This window comes from Spodoptera frugiperda, chromosome 3 (assembly GCF_023101765.2).
Source record: "Spodoptera frugiperda isolate SF20-4 chromosome 3, AGI-APGP_CSIRO_Sfru_2.0, whole genome shotgun sequence".
Taxonomy (NCBI): Eukaryota; Metazoa; Arthropoda; class Insecta; order Lepidoptera; family Noctuidae; genus Spodoptera; species Spodoptera frugiperda.
Genome location: NC_064214.1, coordinates 9,402,297 through 9,419,897, shown reverse-complemented (window position 1 = coordinate 9,419,897; position 17,601 = coordinate 9,402,297). Strand labels below are relative to the sequence as shown.

The 17,601-nt window shown below is 34.4% G+C and overlaps 1 protein-coding gene across 1 annotated transcript in view; it reads right to left on the bottom strand.

Moving 5' to 3' along the window:
* The window catches only part of LOC118274322 (neurotrimin), a 137,706-nt gene that overhangs the window by 11,853 nt on the left and 108,252 nt on the right, over nucleotides 1-17,601 (bottom strand). Inside the window, exons 4-6 of the mRNA XM_050705066.1 lie at nucleotides 5,693-5,900; nucleotides 3,033-3,206; nucleotides 366-494 (exon numbers count right to left, since the gene is read on the bottom strand). Coding sequence (XP_050561023.1) covers nucleotides 366-494; nucleotides 3,033-3,206; nucleotides 5,693-5,900 — 511 coding nt within the window. The remainder of the gene's footprint in view (nucleotides 1-365; nucleotides 495-3,032; nucleotides 3,207-5,692; nucleotides 5,901-17,601) is intronic.

Genomic DNA, 17,601 nt, shown 5'->3' with positions numbered 1-17,601 from the left:
AGTGAATATGAATATGGCTGTATTTTTACAAGGGGTATGTTTATATGTCATGTTTTAAGAATTGAGGTTTTCCAATCAATAAAGTAGATGTATATTTTTTGTAAGCTTTGCCCCACACTATGATTTTCTCCTGTATCGTAGGTGCGTTTACAAACATACAAGTTCACATACACATGACATCCAATACGCGAAACAACAATTTGTGGATCACACAAAGAGTACTCCGTTCGGGAATTGGGCGGCCAGTTGCCTAGCCACCACATCAACTGCAGTCAATTAGAGGTAAATTAGTTTTACATTGCTTTAGCATTCATATCGCTAGCACATATACTAATATGTATATAGTAGTAAGTATTTTAACTTACAGTTAACATTAAGTATGATGCGCTTGCTGACGGCGGGCGGCACGTCGTTGGCGGCGATGCACAGGAACGCGCCCATCTGCCGCCGGTCCACGCGCCACAGCGGCAGCGAGCTACCCACGTAGCTCTCGACTATAAAAGAAAAACAAAATGTTTATGTTTAATATATATAATAATAATATAATAATAAATACGTTTAACACAAAAAACAGTCTGACTCCTTGTTGAGTGAGCAAGGAGCCTAGTTGAGTAACAAACTATTATTGTGATTTTATTTTGATATTCGTAAAACTCTTAGTAGTCAAATTCAAAACGTTTATTACAACTAAGAGTAGGTACAGATGATAGGCTCAGAATTATTATAGTGCTTAAGACTCAGCGGCCTTTAACCACACATTGCAACAGTGACAATAATTGTAGTATGATTCATTATTATAGGGAATTTTGAGAGTTTTCGATATTCTTTATCCTCTGTTATATGAGACTCAACAACACACTGACTGAAAACTGAGAACTCCTAATACGTCCTATAATTGTGTGCACCTCTGTTCACCCTTTCATAGATCAAAAGCCATCACATTACGTCAAAACAAATCAACCCTCTTTCCTCCATCAAACTTCCATAATAAGATTACAATACAAAGAGCTTGATTGTTCCTCACTAAATAACTCCCCTCCTCCCTCCTACGTTCAATAGTAATCAATACGGTTGACAGGAGGATTAGCATTTCCAGTACTATGTTATTAATAAAAGGGCAAAGGGTACTCTCGTTAAGGAACGTCGAGTTTATATGGAGGCTGTTCGAATTAGGAGAGAAATAATTATAATGAACGGCTACGAGGATTAATGTCGATAATTGTATTGGGTAGTTCTTTGGTAATACAATTACCAATTTAGTATAAAATATGTATTATTATTAGATGTATATCACACATCTAGGTGTAATAAAACACCTGCCTATTCTGAGTTGAGTTGCCCGATTGGTGGATTGGTTTTGAAGATAAACATTTCATCAATGCTTCGGTAAAACCACTGCAAAGAAATATCCATGCTTCAAAACTGGGATTTGTACTTCCGTTTCCTTTTGTTTTGTAGCGAAAAATCAAGGTATAGACTTCAAAAAATAAACGAAAAAAGCAATGGCTTCAACCGCATCGTTCTCCGCCCCAGGCTTGTAGCCATACTGCCTACGTGGCAAACTTGTAGCTACGGCGTAGCAGCGTAGCGGACGCCTACGCTTCAAATGCACGCTCGTAGCAGATAATCAAGTTGCTATATTCTAATCTAAATTGACGTGAAAATGTATCGCGTGCTTGCTGTAGTTATAATAAGGTTTGTTTTATTTTATTTAAAGTTGAATTTGGAATGATTTGTTAAGGTTGCAAATACATAAAGCTCCAATTAAAAGTGGACTTTACGATTGTGCCCAGTAAATCTCACCCTCTATTATATGTGACTTACAAAACAAATAGTGAAAAAGGGATGTACAGTGCCATTACGTGCCGTAATGTGGGTATACCTCTGCCTACACCTTCAGGGATAAAAGGCGGGTCGATATACCTTTTTATACCTCACAAAAACCTCTTAAAATATTTAATGTGACAAAGTATTTCATCTTCAATATCTTTCTGTTCTTAGTATAGACTTATATTGTTATACGTATTGCAATTTAATCAGTCCAATTAGCTGGTCATCAAAAATCGATAACGAGACAATCTGACATAGAAACTTGAGCCATATTAAAATGATAAATGCCAAACCTGTCAGGAAATATAAGAGCGATTTTCAAATCACCGAACAAAAATAACTTTGAAATGAAAACGTTCGTGATCAAAGAGCGGTTCGCTCCAAAAACTTTTCCAATAGTATCGTGACAAATGATTTCTTTTGTTTTCCCATTCTGGTGACTCCAAGGTTCCTGAGCTAAGCAATGTTCCGGACCACTGGCTCTCGAGATTTCCCTCTCCTAATACATATTATAGCGTATTTTTTATTTTCCAAAAAGTCCTTTGTAAAGGCCCTCAAATTTCAATTCATTAATCATGTGAGATTTTGTGTAGAGAGTAGAGCATTTTTATTTGATTCGATTCTAAATAGAGTACCTTTTAACTGGACTATTTTCGCAGTGTTCTATTTCCGAATGTTTGTTCAAAAAGCTTCAAAACGAAATTCTGGTGAATCTAAATAAAACTAGTATTCTGGTGGGTGGTCCATAGGTCTAGAGTTTATATTTGAAAGGATTACTCAACTAATTGAAATAAAATGTTTCGGTTTTTTTGAATAGTAGTGTTAAATTTTTGTCACAATACTAAGGCACATATTTTTTAATTCCTTTGAAGGCAGTTGTATTATACTGTTGTAATAATAGTGATTACAAGACATAAAAATAAATTGAAACGTTATGTTTTTTATAAGTGGTCACTACTGACCAAAGGCTATCATTAAAATGTTTTGAGCATTAATCACCACGTTTGCTCAATGTGAGTTGGTTTATACAACTGAAAGCAGCTCATATCACATCACATTACCAGCCTATAAGTAACCGCTGCTGACCGAAGGCCTCTTCTCACAAAAAAAGTTTTGAGCATTAATCACCACGTTTGCTCAAGGGGAGTTGGTATACTGGCTCTACTCAGGCCATAATAACATAATTATAATTTTTCAGGTACCTTTATAAAAGTCCCTGCTGCCAACTTTCTTGAGCAGCATAGGCTCATGGTCTTCCCTCCTCCAAGTGATCTTCGGAGGAGGGTGCCCTGAGGCTCTACAGATGAGGGTCACGTTGTCCATCTCCTGGGCTGACACATCTGCTGACGTTTCTTCATTGATTATGTCAGGAGGAACTGTGGACAAGATAAATAAATTAGACATACAAACATAAGATTTCAAATCATCAAATTTTGTTTTGTTTTTCAGTTCAGTTTAGTATTAAGATATTACAATTAAGGATGCGTGCACAATTTATTCTTATTTTTAGGTTAATAAAACGGATTTCAGTTAAGAAATAAATACAAGAGTCAGATCAAAACCTATAAGTAAATAAAAGCAACCATATTCCCCATTTTTCGTGGCGTATACAAAAAAGGAACAATAACTGTCGAAAAACCGTTGTGTCCACTGTCCAATACACGCGAAAATTTCGTAAAAACCTCACTGGAATATGGAAGGCGAATCGCAAGCAATTTTGTGCGCGACTGTATTTTTCCACATTTAAAGATTTGCAAGTCCGTGCTGGTCTCAGGTACTCTTAAATATGCTTGTGTGTGCTCGAGTGTACTTTTCATTTCGCTTGAATCATTTTAGAATTATTTTTACTTATGATAAGATATGTAGTGTACATAATATAGTACATTCTAAAGCGAAGTTGTTTTTAAGTTATATAGAGGGGATTTAAAAATGAAAAATATGGTATTTTATAAAAATATGTTTCTTTGCTCCCAAGTGTAATACAAACGCAACTAATTTGTCAGTTTACATTTTTAACTACAAGTCCAAGAAAATTACAAAAGTCATTATTGATTAAAGTGGTTAAAAAAACAAGTGAAAAATCATTAGATATGCTAGCTAACGTATATTACAAATCATTTCCACACAAGTAATATTTAATCAGCTTTTTCTAATTCCAATTTGATTCTCAATTCACAAAAGTAAGACCAAAATCGATAGCTATCAACCCAGTTGAATACTCAAAGCAATGAAACTTAAAGCGTCTCGTCTGGCTAAAAGTTGTTTTTGGGTCTTAATAGATTGAATCAGAACAATTAACAGTTTTGCTTCGTTGAACAAGGCTTCTATCTTTCACCAAATGTTGATGACGTCTGTGGAGTACAGGCTTTATTCATTAATGGCATTGTGTGAATGTATGTTCTATTTTGATGTGTGTTAGAGTCAGTTTGCTTTGAGGTAAACTTAAGTTTCTTATAATAGAGTGACTGTATGGTTGGCGCAATTGTTGAGTGACCAGCTGCTGTCAAATGTGTTGCGGACAATAAGTAAAAATGGCTTTTTCTGAGAAAAATAACCATTTTTAGCCCGGAGTCGGAAGTTTTGACGGATATAAGTTTAAAGCCGTTGGTTCTGCACCTGACCACTCTCCGATACTGTTGTCTGCCGACCCATCGGGTACAGAGAAGGTTTCCTACACACACTTATCCACTATAATATATTCTGCGTAGTGGGCTAGCTTAGTTAGACGTGCCACCATGATCAAAACCTTTTGGGAGATTTATTAATAGGTCAACAAAAAGACAAACAAAAACATTTCTTCTGAAAAAAGCGTCTTATCATTTATCCGGTCCAATAATCTTCAAATCTTAATTCCGTCTAATGGAAATGTTACCTATCGAAGTAATTTCATCTCGTCCATACCTACTTCCTAATATTTCATTTATACTTTTGAAAAAGAAATCGCCGGTGACTACCGGCGCGATGTTACATATTAAATTCTTCGTCCCCCTAAAAGTTACGGGCGTCCCCCCAGAGACATAGTAAAAATTCAATATTGAAATCCATACTTCAAAAACTTGAGCATTGAAAAAAAAGAATAAACCCCCCTCTAGAACTAATTTGAGCTGCAAACGATAAAAGTTGGTGCTCACCTTCAATGGCGCGTAGAAATAACGTTAACTTCTCTTAAGGTGATTTATTTTTCTGAAGAAAATACTTTTCCAGCGTTCATTCGAGACGTTTCATTGATATTGAATTTTGTTCTAAGTTCGACGTAAGTACTTTGAAATGTTTTGAAGCTTCGGATCCATCTCCTATCCTTAATAAGCTTAAGACTTCCTCTCTTTTATTTGTACCTATTACTCGCTTACAATCATTCGTTTCGGGACTTTTTATTAAAAAATCCCTTGTTTTAGAAGTTTTTCTATTTGTTGTTGTGTAATTTGCTTAACAGCTATGCCTTTTCAATATTAGTCTGTACGAGAGCAACCATTTCTCTTTTAATTTACTGGTCCGAAGATAATAAATACTAAAACGTTTTTAATTAAAAGTCTTAAGGGCGTTCACGTTTTGATGGAAACTAAACGGGTTCGTTTATAACAAAGGATTTTGTAAGCGATACTTAATAAATGGCCACTAACAGATTAACATTGGATACATGATTGCTTCAAAATATTTTTCAGTGAGATTAATGTTATTAGAATAGTTGAATTTACTTTTTATTTGGAGTTGAGACTTACGAATAAAAATTGGTTATTATACCTAGTTTTTATAGGTAAGTTTCAATTTCAATATCTATATGGACTTAAATCTTATTTTGATTTCATCTGAAAAGCAATAAGCTACTTTATTTACAATACCCTTAAGCACAAATTCCACCTACCATAAACATCAATACATCCAATCTGCCACTTCATACTGGGCTGGGTGTTGATCTGACACATGTAGCAGCCACGGTCCTCTGCCCTCAGAGGTCTGATCCTCAACTGCCAAGTGCTGGGAGTGTCCAGGTTCACGGAGTATCGAGGACTGAGGACCACTCGATCGTTGAGGGATAATACTGTTTGGTCTTCCGCTCGAAGCCAGCCCACCTGAGAACAAGAGTGATATTGACAAAATAAATGTAAAGGTACAATAAGAATCGAATTAGTAAATAATGTTCGCTTTATTAATTATTATCTATGTATTGGCTCATTTTTATGAGCAGCATTCCACATCACATGACGCGGCTATTGTCGTGCTGCTACTGCACTGTATCAGTAGCAGTGTATCACGAAATGCTGCTCATGAATATGATTCTCTAGTATGGCTTGAAAGTAGCGCAGTTTGTCGTCAAACAGTTACGTGAGTAAGCCGATAACATAATAAATAATTTAGTATGTCTCACAAAAGTTATAATAGAACGCAGTTAATGTAATAAGACCATGCATGGCCAGTAAGTACGTGTGGCGACAGATGACAAGCGACAAATGACAGAAGTTACACAGTGAATAAAGGTTCACATGCGAATAAACATGGATAGAAAATCTCAACGAACAACTGTTGTCCCGAAAGCCGCAAGGCACTATCAGCGCACCTGGTCAGAGGATCCTCCTTTTCTTAGGGAACTTTACTCACTGTTCCCTAGATACGCATGCTATTCAATAATAATGAAGCTATGTAGTTGAACTCCGTTACAGCACGGGACTGATGACGTAACTAGCAAATAGGGTCTGTTATGCTAAATTATGTGTGTGTTTCTGTCTACTACACTGGTAAATAAGTAACATGATGGTATGTTTCATAGCAGGCACGTTATACTCGTAAAAATATGTAAGTTTTACTTTTAGAACAAAACCATTGTTGAACGAAGCAAATTAATACAAACAAAACGAAATCGATTAATCGTTTGGAATTACGGTGTAAACAACTATTTCATTTAAATCGACCTCATTCCTCACCGATCCACGATTCCAAGTTCAAGCATTTTAAAAAGCGCAAATTAGTTTTTGCCCCCCTCCCACCATAGTTGCAACAGTACAGAATTTACATCTCATCCCGCCAAGTCACCGGGTCTTCTATTTAATTTACACGAACTGCAGTGGGGCCGCAGGCTCTTTGAATTTTAAACAGGGATTAACATGAACCTACATTGACGAAATGTTTCACAGAATACGAAGTTTTCAAACATTCGTTTCTGCAAATGTTTCTCTTTGTTTTTTGCTCTTGTGTGTAATAGAAGTGGGGGACGCAAAAATACAGAAATAGTGTTGTATTCCCCGAGAGGGTTGCTGTTGAAATGCATTCGCACACATGCATATATTTGGCGGTGTGTACAAGATAGTAGAAGTAAAGTCGACGGTACTATGCAGTATATTCTGGCTAATCTCGAAAAGTACTTTGAGGATTTAGAAACAGTTTTCGCTACAGTTTCCTAAATAAGATTTTCTATGGTCGTTGTTTGAAATTTCTAAGTCGAAAATATGATACTTTATTCAAATGTCTATTCTCTTGCATTCGTAGAACCATTACCAAAAAATAGAACAGATATTTTTTTCCTAAAAGTCCCAAAGAGAGCGAGTAATCTTTTTAGATAATCATGTACATATATTATGTTTTTCGGCTTACTCGCGTAATTATTTAACGAAGAACTCGACTAGATTCAAGCCATGCCAAAGGCTCATATTCATAAACAGCATTTCGCGAAACTCGACATGGTGACTGTCGCGCTACTACTAGACTGTAGCAAAAAAAACTTATTAAATCGTGACTTTGTTATCCAACCAACCACATTTTCTCATTAAATATACCACTTGTTAAAATGTACATCATTACTTCTACTACAAATAAATTCAACCACTCAAAATCTGTTTCTCCATTACCACTTAAGACATCAAAGACAAAACAACACATTAAACGTAATAATTCGTCTCCATCATTCGTTAACAAAACAAAATCTGGTTTACAAAGAGTAGATTAGTCTGCAAATAACACAATCATCAGTATCTTTGCCCTTTATTTGTAGTTTCTCAGAAATTAATGGTGGTTTTCTACCAGAGATGTGCTATGCTACGTTGCTGTGAATGCGTATACATTGGCACTGGTGAAAACGGACTCAGCTTTTTTTAAGGGGGGAAATCATACAATGTCTTCTTCCACCTTGACCGAAGCGAGAGGGACTGTCAGACTCTTACTGACAAAGTAGGAACGGTCCTACTCCCGCTTTTCGAGCCGGAGCCCCGGTAAACCCGCTCCGGATCAGAATGAATTCAGCTAAGCTATGTTTTTTATATGGAAAGATGCGTGCTATGGAGGTGTGCTATAGACGGCTTCCCTACTACATACATTGCATACTCAAGCTACGCATCTTCCTCGCACAGCTACATAGTTTAGTATCAGTGGAAACGAACACATATTTCACAACTTAGCTATTACATCTTCGTAGCATAGCTACATAGCACATCTCTGTTGGAAAAGCGAAATAATCCTGTAGTAACATCATTATCTATAATTACAACGTCTGCTTTGTAATGCACGACGTTTTCATTATCAAGTAGGTTACTAATGTACCTTGTAATATGTTCTTCGTAATGTACGTCTATATGTGTGTGTCTGATGAAGCCCTTATCTCTTATGTGTTTGTTTGCAACGCTTTGTGATTTGGTTTGTTACGAGTATTTCATTATTGTTTTTTGCTAGTGTTTGTTAATCTTTTTTTGGTTTGGTTTCGAGTAATTCGTGGTTGAAGACATTTTGTTTTTTTTTTTTGTTTAGTGTTCAACCAAAAAGATAATATAAATAACTTACTGATTAAAAACCACCCCATTCCTACTCTTGCTTTTCGCGCCGGAGCCCTGATAAAACCCACCCACTAGGTAGTCCGTTTTTAGCTGATCTGCATCAATAGAATTTTTTATTGAATTTATCAGTACTGTTTTAATAATTCCTCCTCGCATACTAGATATTCACAGTATCTATCTATATTAAAACAAGTTTACTCATAAAAAACACACACACACACACACAACGTCACGCCTTTTATCCCCGAAGGGGTAGGCAGAGGTGCACATTACGGCACGTAATGCCGCTATACAATGTACACCCACTTTTCACCATTTTGTATTAAAGTTTGAATTGAAAAATTGAAAAATTGAATCATAAAATATTGATTTTTAAATAACCTTTCCAAAGCAGACCTCTACCACATATGAAAGTTTGATCAGAAAATAATAATTACAATTCGTAGAAGGAGCCCTCAAGCTCTTTAAGCCAATAAATCTCTAAACCACTATATATTTCCTTTCAATAAGGCTATAAAATTAATAACCCTGTCCCTTTTATTTATGAAAATTGATATAACAATGTCTAGTAACAAATTTTCGGGTAAAATTGCTACTTTGTTTGTTATAAAATTAATGGATACTCGAAATTAATTTCATTCTAGTGAGAGCCTTTATCTGTAACGAATAATATTTTAACTTATAATCAATCTTCTGCTTAATTACTGGTATTTTCTTTTATTTTATTCTTCACTCTTTGCAAGATTTAATTAAGTTTTGTGTTTTTGATCATTTTATTTTGTTTCTACTTTTGGTTTGTTGTTATCTTCTTAAAGTTTGAAATGATTATTAGCGTCATTTGTAAGCTTGGAAATATGAAGATAGATAGATAATATGAGGGCTACTGTTGACTCCTATTCCAATTGACAAGTTGATCGACATTGATATTATGAAATTTCGTTCTCTTGAGTTACTACAGTAGCGCCCATTGCCTAAGTACAGCGTTGATATTGAATGAACTAAATAGTATTGAGTTTGGCTTTATGTTCCTTATTGTGAATACTATTTTAACTGCTACGTTTGGGGTGGTGTAGTTTTAACATTGAATACTCATTGAGATTTTATTGGATTCAAATGGCATCGACATTGAAATTGGTTTCATAAGTAAGTGCTAAGAAAAGAATGTTGCTAATTGTTAACTTTTATCTCATGATTTCTTCCTTTGTCACAAAGAACAGTTATCCTCCACTAAACGAATAAAACTTCAACAAAAATGTTTGCATCTGCGACAAAATTTATACCACCAGCAAAGAAATATATAAAAACTCAAATTTATCATTCATAATTACCTCATTTCAGAATGTTTTCGGAGCGTTTTAATTCGTACTAATTTAAAATCTACGGCTCCTATTAAGTATCTTTGCGCGATGATATTTTTTCACACAAATTGCCACTGAAGACTAATTATACTCTTTTAATTAGAACTTCTATTACGTTTAACTATTTTTTTCTCTTTTAATTACTTTGAACTAGTGTAAGACAATATCAGATAGATTCTATTTATACCAAAGGTCAATATGAACTAATACAATTTGTTTCAATAGACGTTTATTTAAAGACTAGGCTAGCCTGTCAAAGGAATCCTTAATTGGATTCGGAAAATTAAAATGAAATGGATGTCGCTTCTTTAAATAAGTTAGTTTCTTTTTATTATTAATCAAGAAGGTATTTTGTTAGAATTATTGTATCGATTTTATTGTTATAGGATTTCTAACGAATTTCCTAAATAATCAATAAGGGGTTGTAAATTATCTCAGAGACAGATAGTGAAAAAGATAGTTTTTTCAACACAAATTCATACGTAGATTTTTATAATGAAAGAAACATTTTCATGGTATATTTATATTTACTATAAATTATTGATCTTCAAACTCAACACTACCTTTCATTAAAGCCGTAGCAGGTACTAAAGCTCCTTATATATTTCTAGTTCATAATAATATCTATACTGAAAAATAAAAAGGTAAGATATTATTCCTTACATCTTTTTACTTTATTTTTTTACTTCCGACGTTTCTCTCACTATTTTTGGAGTCGAAATTAAGTTCCAAGCCAAGCTTAATATTAGCATTTACTTCTTTATCATCATTCTCATCTTACATGATAACCACAACCCACTTAAACAATACCAACAAACATATCAATTAACACGTAAAATATGATTTCTCTCAGCCTTATTAATGTACAAGTATAAACCGAAACATTTTAACGTTAGCGCCGCCGTCTACATTACTTAGCGACAAGGGCCCTTCATTCGAGCAGCTCACTTTGTCATCTGATGCAGCGTCATGTTATGCTGTCTACAATGCCACTTGTAATGGATGCTGTGATAGAGGATTTTGAGGTGAATTGCGTGTTTCGTAAGGTTTAGTTTTAATTGTTAAGCGGGATTGTTTGATCCCCCTTAAAAAAAAAAAAGCGGGATTGTTTGTTAGGTGTGAATTGTTAAATTTGTTTTTTGAGCTTAAGCAATAGAACTGAACTAAAGCAATAGAGGTATATGTGGTAGTGTGTCTCTCTGGTTGTGACCTCAAAACACCTAAACGAAAAAAAATATTTTTTTCTTGTTTGGTTATCTTGATCTGATCATCTGGAATTGGACTGCTTCGTTGGCCGAGTGATCGCAAGTACGAGTGCTGGGCAATGGGTCTCCGGTTCGATTCCCGGGTCGGGTAAAAATTGCTGGTCTTGTTTCAGCTTTTCGATAATTCCTCGGTTGTACAGAGTACGGTATGATGCCCAGAATATGGCAATAGGCTCACTCCCTATTACATGGGACTTATAAATCGAATGGTGAAAAGTGGGTGGACATTTTAGTAGTTAAATATTCTTTTAATATACTCTTTGCAGTAGGTAGTCGCACTTACTCTCACTTGAGCTACAAACTTGTCATGTTACATCATAATAATACACTTTACTTAGATATTCCCAACAAAACAATACATCAAAAAACTCCCTACAAACATGAACAAAATGGATTTGCTTTGTAAGATGCAGGGGCTGCAACCCTAAAGTACATTAGCAATGAGATTTTTTGAGTGACAAGAAGATATGTGTTAATATTTTATGTTATTCAGAAAATGACATAGAGAGATGAACTAAAGTGGTATCTCGTGAGTGAAAGAGAGAATGACAGTTGAATGTTATCCATTTTAAAGATGAATTAGTGTGTGTTATTTTTTAATGGTATGTTTGTAAGCCAGTAAACGAGTAGACGGCTCATCTAATGGTAAGCAATGGACGCAAGCTATGGACCCCTAAAACATCAGGTGTGTTACAAGTGCGTTGCCGGCCTTTTGGGGCTTAGGAATTTGATGATTGCTGGGGAATAGGTCCTGGTAACCTCACTCACACAACGCTAGTTGCACTTTGAAAGTTAAGGTTATAAGTATGAGGCCGTGGTACCACCACGGCCTCACAAAAATTCCCACACTTTAATAAAGTGCTCAAAACATCCTTGACTTCATAATTTATTAAAATATCTCTTGATTATCCAAATAACGAGAGTACTAGACGATAGAACAACAAACAAGTATTTTCATAATATTTATAATTATTTTACCTTTCATAATACAGTCTCCTCAACTAAAGGTTAGTCTATTTCGGACCTATACAATTTTAGATTCAGTAATAATAGTATTAACATTTTAAATACCGGAAACTTAATAAATACTATACGACACATAGCTAATAATATTATGCGGAAATGTGGACTGGTGTAACGGGGTGGGTTTAGTTAGTAAGAGTTCGACACTGCCTCTCGCCTCACCCAGGCGGAAATAATTACTTTTGATTTACTGAATGATCCCCCCCCCCCAAAATAAGACAATTATACTCAAAACAGAACTCGTACTGTTCAACTATTGGAATAGACCGCAATAGCAAAAACTCAAGTCGTTTAAGTCTGTTCAACTATTGAAGAAGACCATAGTAACAAAAAATATACACACCTCCCCAAGAAAAGAAAAATGATTCCCCCAATCTCTTAGAAAAACAAATTCCCAAACCAAAACGACGTATATCAAAACAGTTATCAAACATGACGCATCTACTGACTACACTCCCCTATTCTTGTACATTTTATTGCTCTTTTGTTACAAGGAGAGCGATGGGCCTCTCCACTCGCCTTTGTTCGTCTCGAGGAGGATTTTCAACAAATTCTGACAGGTACCATTAATTTAATGCGCAATAGTGATGGTCCAATTATTTTAAATGCTACTAGAATTCTTTAGACTATGTCAAGAGTGATTTTTATATTAGTTTGGATGGATTTTTATTGGCTACTTTGCACGCAGCATATGAAAGTATACAAAATTTGTTGAAGTGATTCGATAAATTTTCGACTTTTTTTAATAAGTTATAAAGTTTAAAATCTAGTAAACATATGTCGGATACTTTGATATGCTGGTGTCCTTACAAGTTCCTTATACTGCTAAGAAAGACTAAGTTGTCATAGCAAGAGTTAGTTCGGTGCAAAAGAGAACTTTCTAGCAAATAGTTTTAATTAAAGGGGTTTCCAATAAACAAAGAAATTAAGCGTTCCTCCGACAGTGTTGCGAAGACAGTGCCAAATACAATTAGCTAAGTACACAGATTAACGGCTGAAATAAGGTCATCTTGAAATTATATTGTGGAACGGAGGTAGATGGAATTTTACTTAAAATATTACTATTATAATAAAACATTTGTGACAAACATCTTTGTGGAATGATAAAATTGTGAAATTTTAAAACCATTATCACACTTTTTTTCTCAAATAAAATTAGGTGGCGAATACTTGTTGACACGTCTTTTTATTGTTACTGATAGTTTAGTCTGATAAGCAACACAATGCTAAATTAAGTGGTTGTAGAAAACAATGGCTTATAGGTTTAAAAAAAAATACGGACTGTCAACAAGAATCAACGCACGCCTCAAGGAGCCATTAGAGCACTATAGATGAGGCGCAGTAAGACTGATGTCCGACCCGGAGTTGCAAACTGCCTAACGGGTTACCTGGACTTTCGCTCGAAAAGCAGGACTAGAAACGAGGTGTTGTATAGTCAGTAAGAGTCGGACACCCCCTCTTACGTAATAAAAACCGGGAGAAGTTATTAGATGATTTTCCCCCTCAAAAAACGAAAATAAAATTCAGGAGGTAGAATTTCCAAACTTCTAACTAATGGTTACGAATAAAAGACTACATTTATTAATTTTAACAAAAAATATTACTACGAAATGAGTGTATACGCTTATAAATTGTACCACAGTCCACGATGACTCCCCTTATTTGTTGCAACAGGATTTGTTCCATCATCACGGGATTATTCGAGATATTCCAGTCTTTACATCATCCTATTAATTTATTATCCCGATTTGTAATCAGATTTCAACCGTAATAAATTGATTTAAATGATTAATTAATCGGATGAGTGCTATTTCTTTTAACATCATTAATTTTCAAGCTAATCATTGCGCGGTTTTCGTTATGAAATTTCGTCGACATTTCGTGTTGGTAATTGTTTTATCGTGATAATGGTGAATATTGTTTTGTGATATGAATTCATTACTTTTTGAACAATATGTTGTATTATATTACTGTTCTTGTGCGTTCATTTAAATGAACATTTTATTTTAGATAAATATATGTATTATGTAATAGATACCTATTTCGGTAAAGCGATTGTAATTGTGACTAGATAAGCCTTAAATTCAGTTATTTCAATTAATTTTAAGAAGTTACTAGTCATTCTTTGATTTATTTGTTTCACAAGCTAAAAGCCTTAGATTACGATTTGATTTTATATATAAAAAAACGTCAATTACAGTAAAGTTATTGAACAACTTTAATCACATTACACTAATATAAATGTGAAAGTTTCTTTATTTAGATGTTTGTCCGTCAATCACGCTAAAACTACTGAACCAATTTTAATGAAATTTGGTATGCAAACAGGGACAGAGGTGACTTGTGTAATAAAACACTATTTATTCCATGAGAATTCGGGCGAAGCTGTTGGCAGGAGCTAGTAAAAAGATAAATTAAAATACTTTCAACAACTCAAAAACAAGACTAATCTATTAATTACGAACAGCACGCGAAAGCTAAAAATAGATGATAAATTAAATTAAATTTGCCTTTACCAAAGATGATCTATAGTCTCTCGAGTATAAACTTCGACAAACAAACTTTTACTTGATAAAATTTGTACGTACTGTCGCGCTTTTGATTACTCAACAATTTGTTTATAATATTTAATATTTAAGACGTATTTCGGCAAACTAATCATTCTTAAGAGATAAATGACTAGTAATTGCCTTTTCTTCATTAAATGGATTAACAAATCTTTTTGCAAGTTAGTAGGGCAATTGATTATCAGATCTGTACTTTTTCTGCAGGTACAAAGATAGCCAACGAACGCATTCAAAAAAGACCAGGTTGCAACGCCGTCTGATAAAGTTGAATTACAATAACATGAGACTTTAAAAAAAGAATGTTTCGTGCGGGAATTGAACCCGCTACATGTTGAATTACAAACAGTCGCCCAGATAAACGTTAGACTGCAAACGTGTTATTTACACTGAAATCATTATCAATATCACAAAATTGTCACTAGCAATATTTAAATAACTAACAAATGAATAATCTAAATTCATTTCTTTAACCCGACAAAACATATCCCATTCACAGAAAACTCAACATAAAACGCTAACAAGATCCGTCACAAAATGCAACTCTACAAACAAGAACAAAAGGAGAAGCATTTCCAAAATAAATGTGTTAATTGTTGAAGAATAAAGTAGCCTAAATGTACTGCTCACCACAGCCATTTTCTTTGTACCTGCTTTTCCTATTAACAAAACAGAATTATCTTCGCTACAGTATTTGTAAATGCTTCTTGAAATTAATTTTGTCTCTTATTTTATTGTTGACATTAATGTTCCTAATTATATCTACGTTTAATAAAGAAAGCCCCTTAGACAAACGTATAAAATTAACGAGTGTAAAGAGCTGGGACGCAGTCGAATAATTTAGTCGACTTCTGTTTGGTATAAAAACAAAGCTTTATTTATAGTGTTAATTCGTGTGTTTGGAGAACGGCTTCCCTAAACGGGTTTTAGGATTTTTGTTTGATATCTTGTTCATTTTGTGAATTTTGTTTTTATTTAAATGTTTTCGCAGTTAGATTAATTTTAATAACACGTCCTGAGGTATAAAGAAAGAAGTTAACTTATTAACAATCTTACTTATCACATCGCTCTTATTGTATCGATCTTAGTATTAAGATTTACCAGTACAAACCTTAACTTAAAAAGTACAATCGGTATCTTCACGCTATCCTTTAGGTCTATTTTAATCATCTCAAAATAATCTACCCACTAATTCCAATCTAAGCATCCTCGTTATAAAGAAAATTACGAACACAGACCACTAACAATATACCCGAAAATTGGGCCACTGCGCGAACGATTCACAAAATCGACTAACATCGAATAACTCGCATAGAAAAGCTATCTCATGTCCCATCACTACTCCATATCGGGTGGCGTATAATAACAGTGTTTGTTTGAGATGATAATCATATTTCTGGCTGCATATTAAAGATTATATGAACACATAAAGATATATTAGGTGATGGGAAATGGTCTATTTTATTAGCTAATGTTTACGTTTCATTAAGAGGTTTCCTGTCGTGTTTATTATGGTATAAAGGGTATTAATTAGTGTCGAATGATATCCGTGGTAATGGTACGGCCTTGTACTAGATTCAGTGTGCCACTGATATTATATTTGAAGTCGGTATGTGGGTTTTAATTGGATGATTGCCCTCAATGGTGCGGAGTATTTTGATGTAATGTTTATTGTGGCTTTGGAATTAGCCTGTTTGTTTGTTTGTTTGTTTTATCCTGGTTTAAGTTTAAATAACATACTTATTAGCTCATTGCATATTGATTTACATTTCGAATGATATTTTCAGCCATAATACTGAATAATGTTCTTAATAGAAATTCACTAATTTCCTTCTGTCTAACGGATAGACTGATAGTAGGTATTGTGCTAATTTTATTAGTTTAAAATTCTCGAGAAGCTTCCCTACTATCAATACATCACATAATCGAGCTGCGCAGCTTAGTATCAGTAGGAAAGGTCACATAGTTTCACAGCTTAGCTATTACATCTTCGAAACATAGCTACATAGCACATCTCTGGTAAAAAAAAAAAAACACACTAAGAGTCGCAAAAAAAAAACAAAACAAAACAATAATGAATCTCAAACGAAACTAAAAACAAGTTTTGTTCACAGCAAAGTTGCAAATTCTGCCTCGATACATTCTCAGTCGGAGACGGGACAGGGCAGCAATTTTCAAGAATTACATAACGTTTCCCGCTCCGAGATTACTATTCCACCGACCCATTGTAACTTTTGGCTCACAGTAAACCAGAACGTGACCAAGGATTTAAATGGCAATGGTTGACGAGTACCAAATCAATTTGGAAGCAGTGCGTGATTCAAATACTTCATTTAGCATTTTGCGATATAAATGTAGCGTGTAGAAATTTATTATGTTTGTACTGGCCTTATATTGCCCGGGAGACCTACAAATGTGTTTTATAGTGCCCTGTATATATAGGTATATATATTTTTTTTATTGCCGGTGTCGGCTGGTATTGTTGTGCTGTAAAATCGTTTTGTGAACTTTTGTTAGTAGGTGTTTAAATTTTTTTTTGTATTGTTTTATTATTTTAGATTATGTAGGTACTTAATATAACTTTTTATTCTCTTTTACGATAAGCACTCGTGAAATTATTTGTGTATTTTTTTTAATTAGCTTGGTTTTTTTATAGTATAGGTCCGTAAACGAACAGACGCATCACCTGACGGTAAGCAATCGCTGCCGCCCATGGACACCCCAAATGCAAAAATGCCACAAGTGCGTTGCCGGCCATTTAATTTAATTTATTTTACTTAATTGAGCCTCCGGTAACCTCACT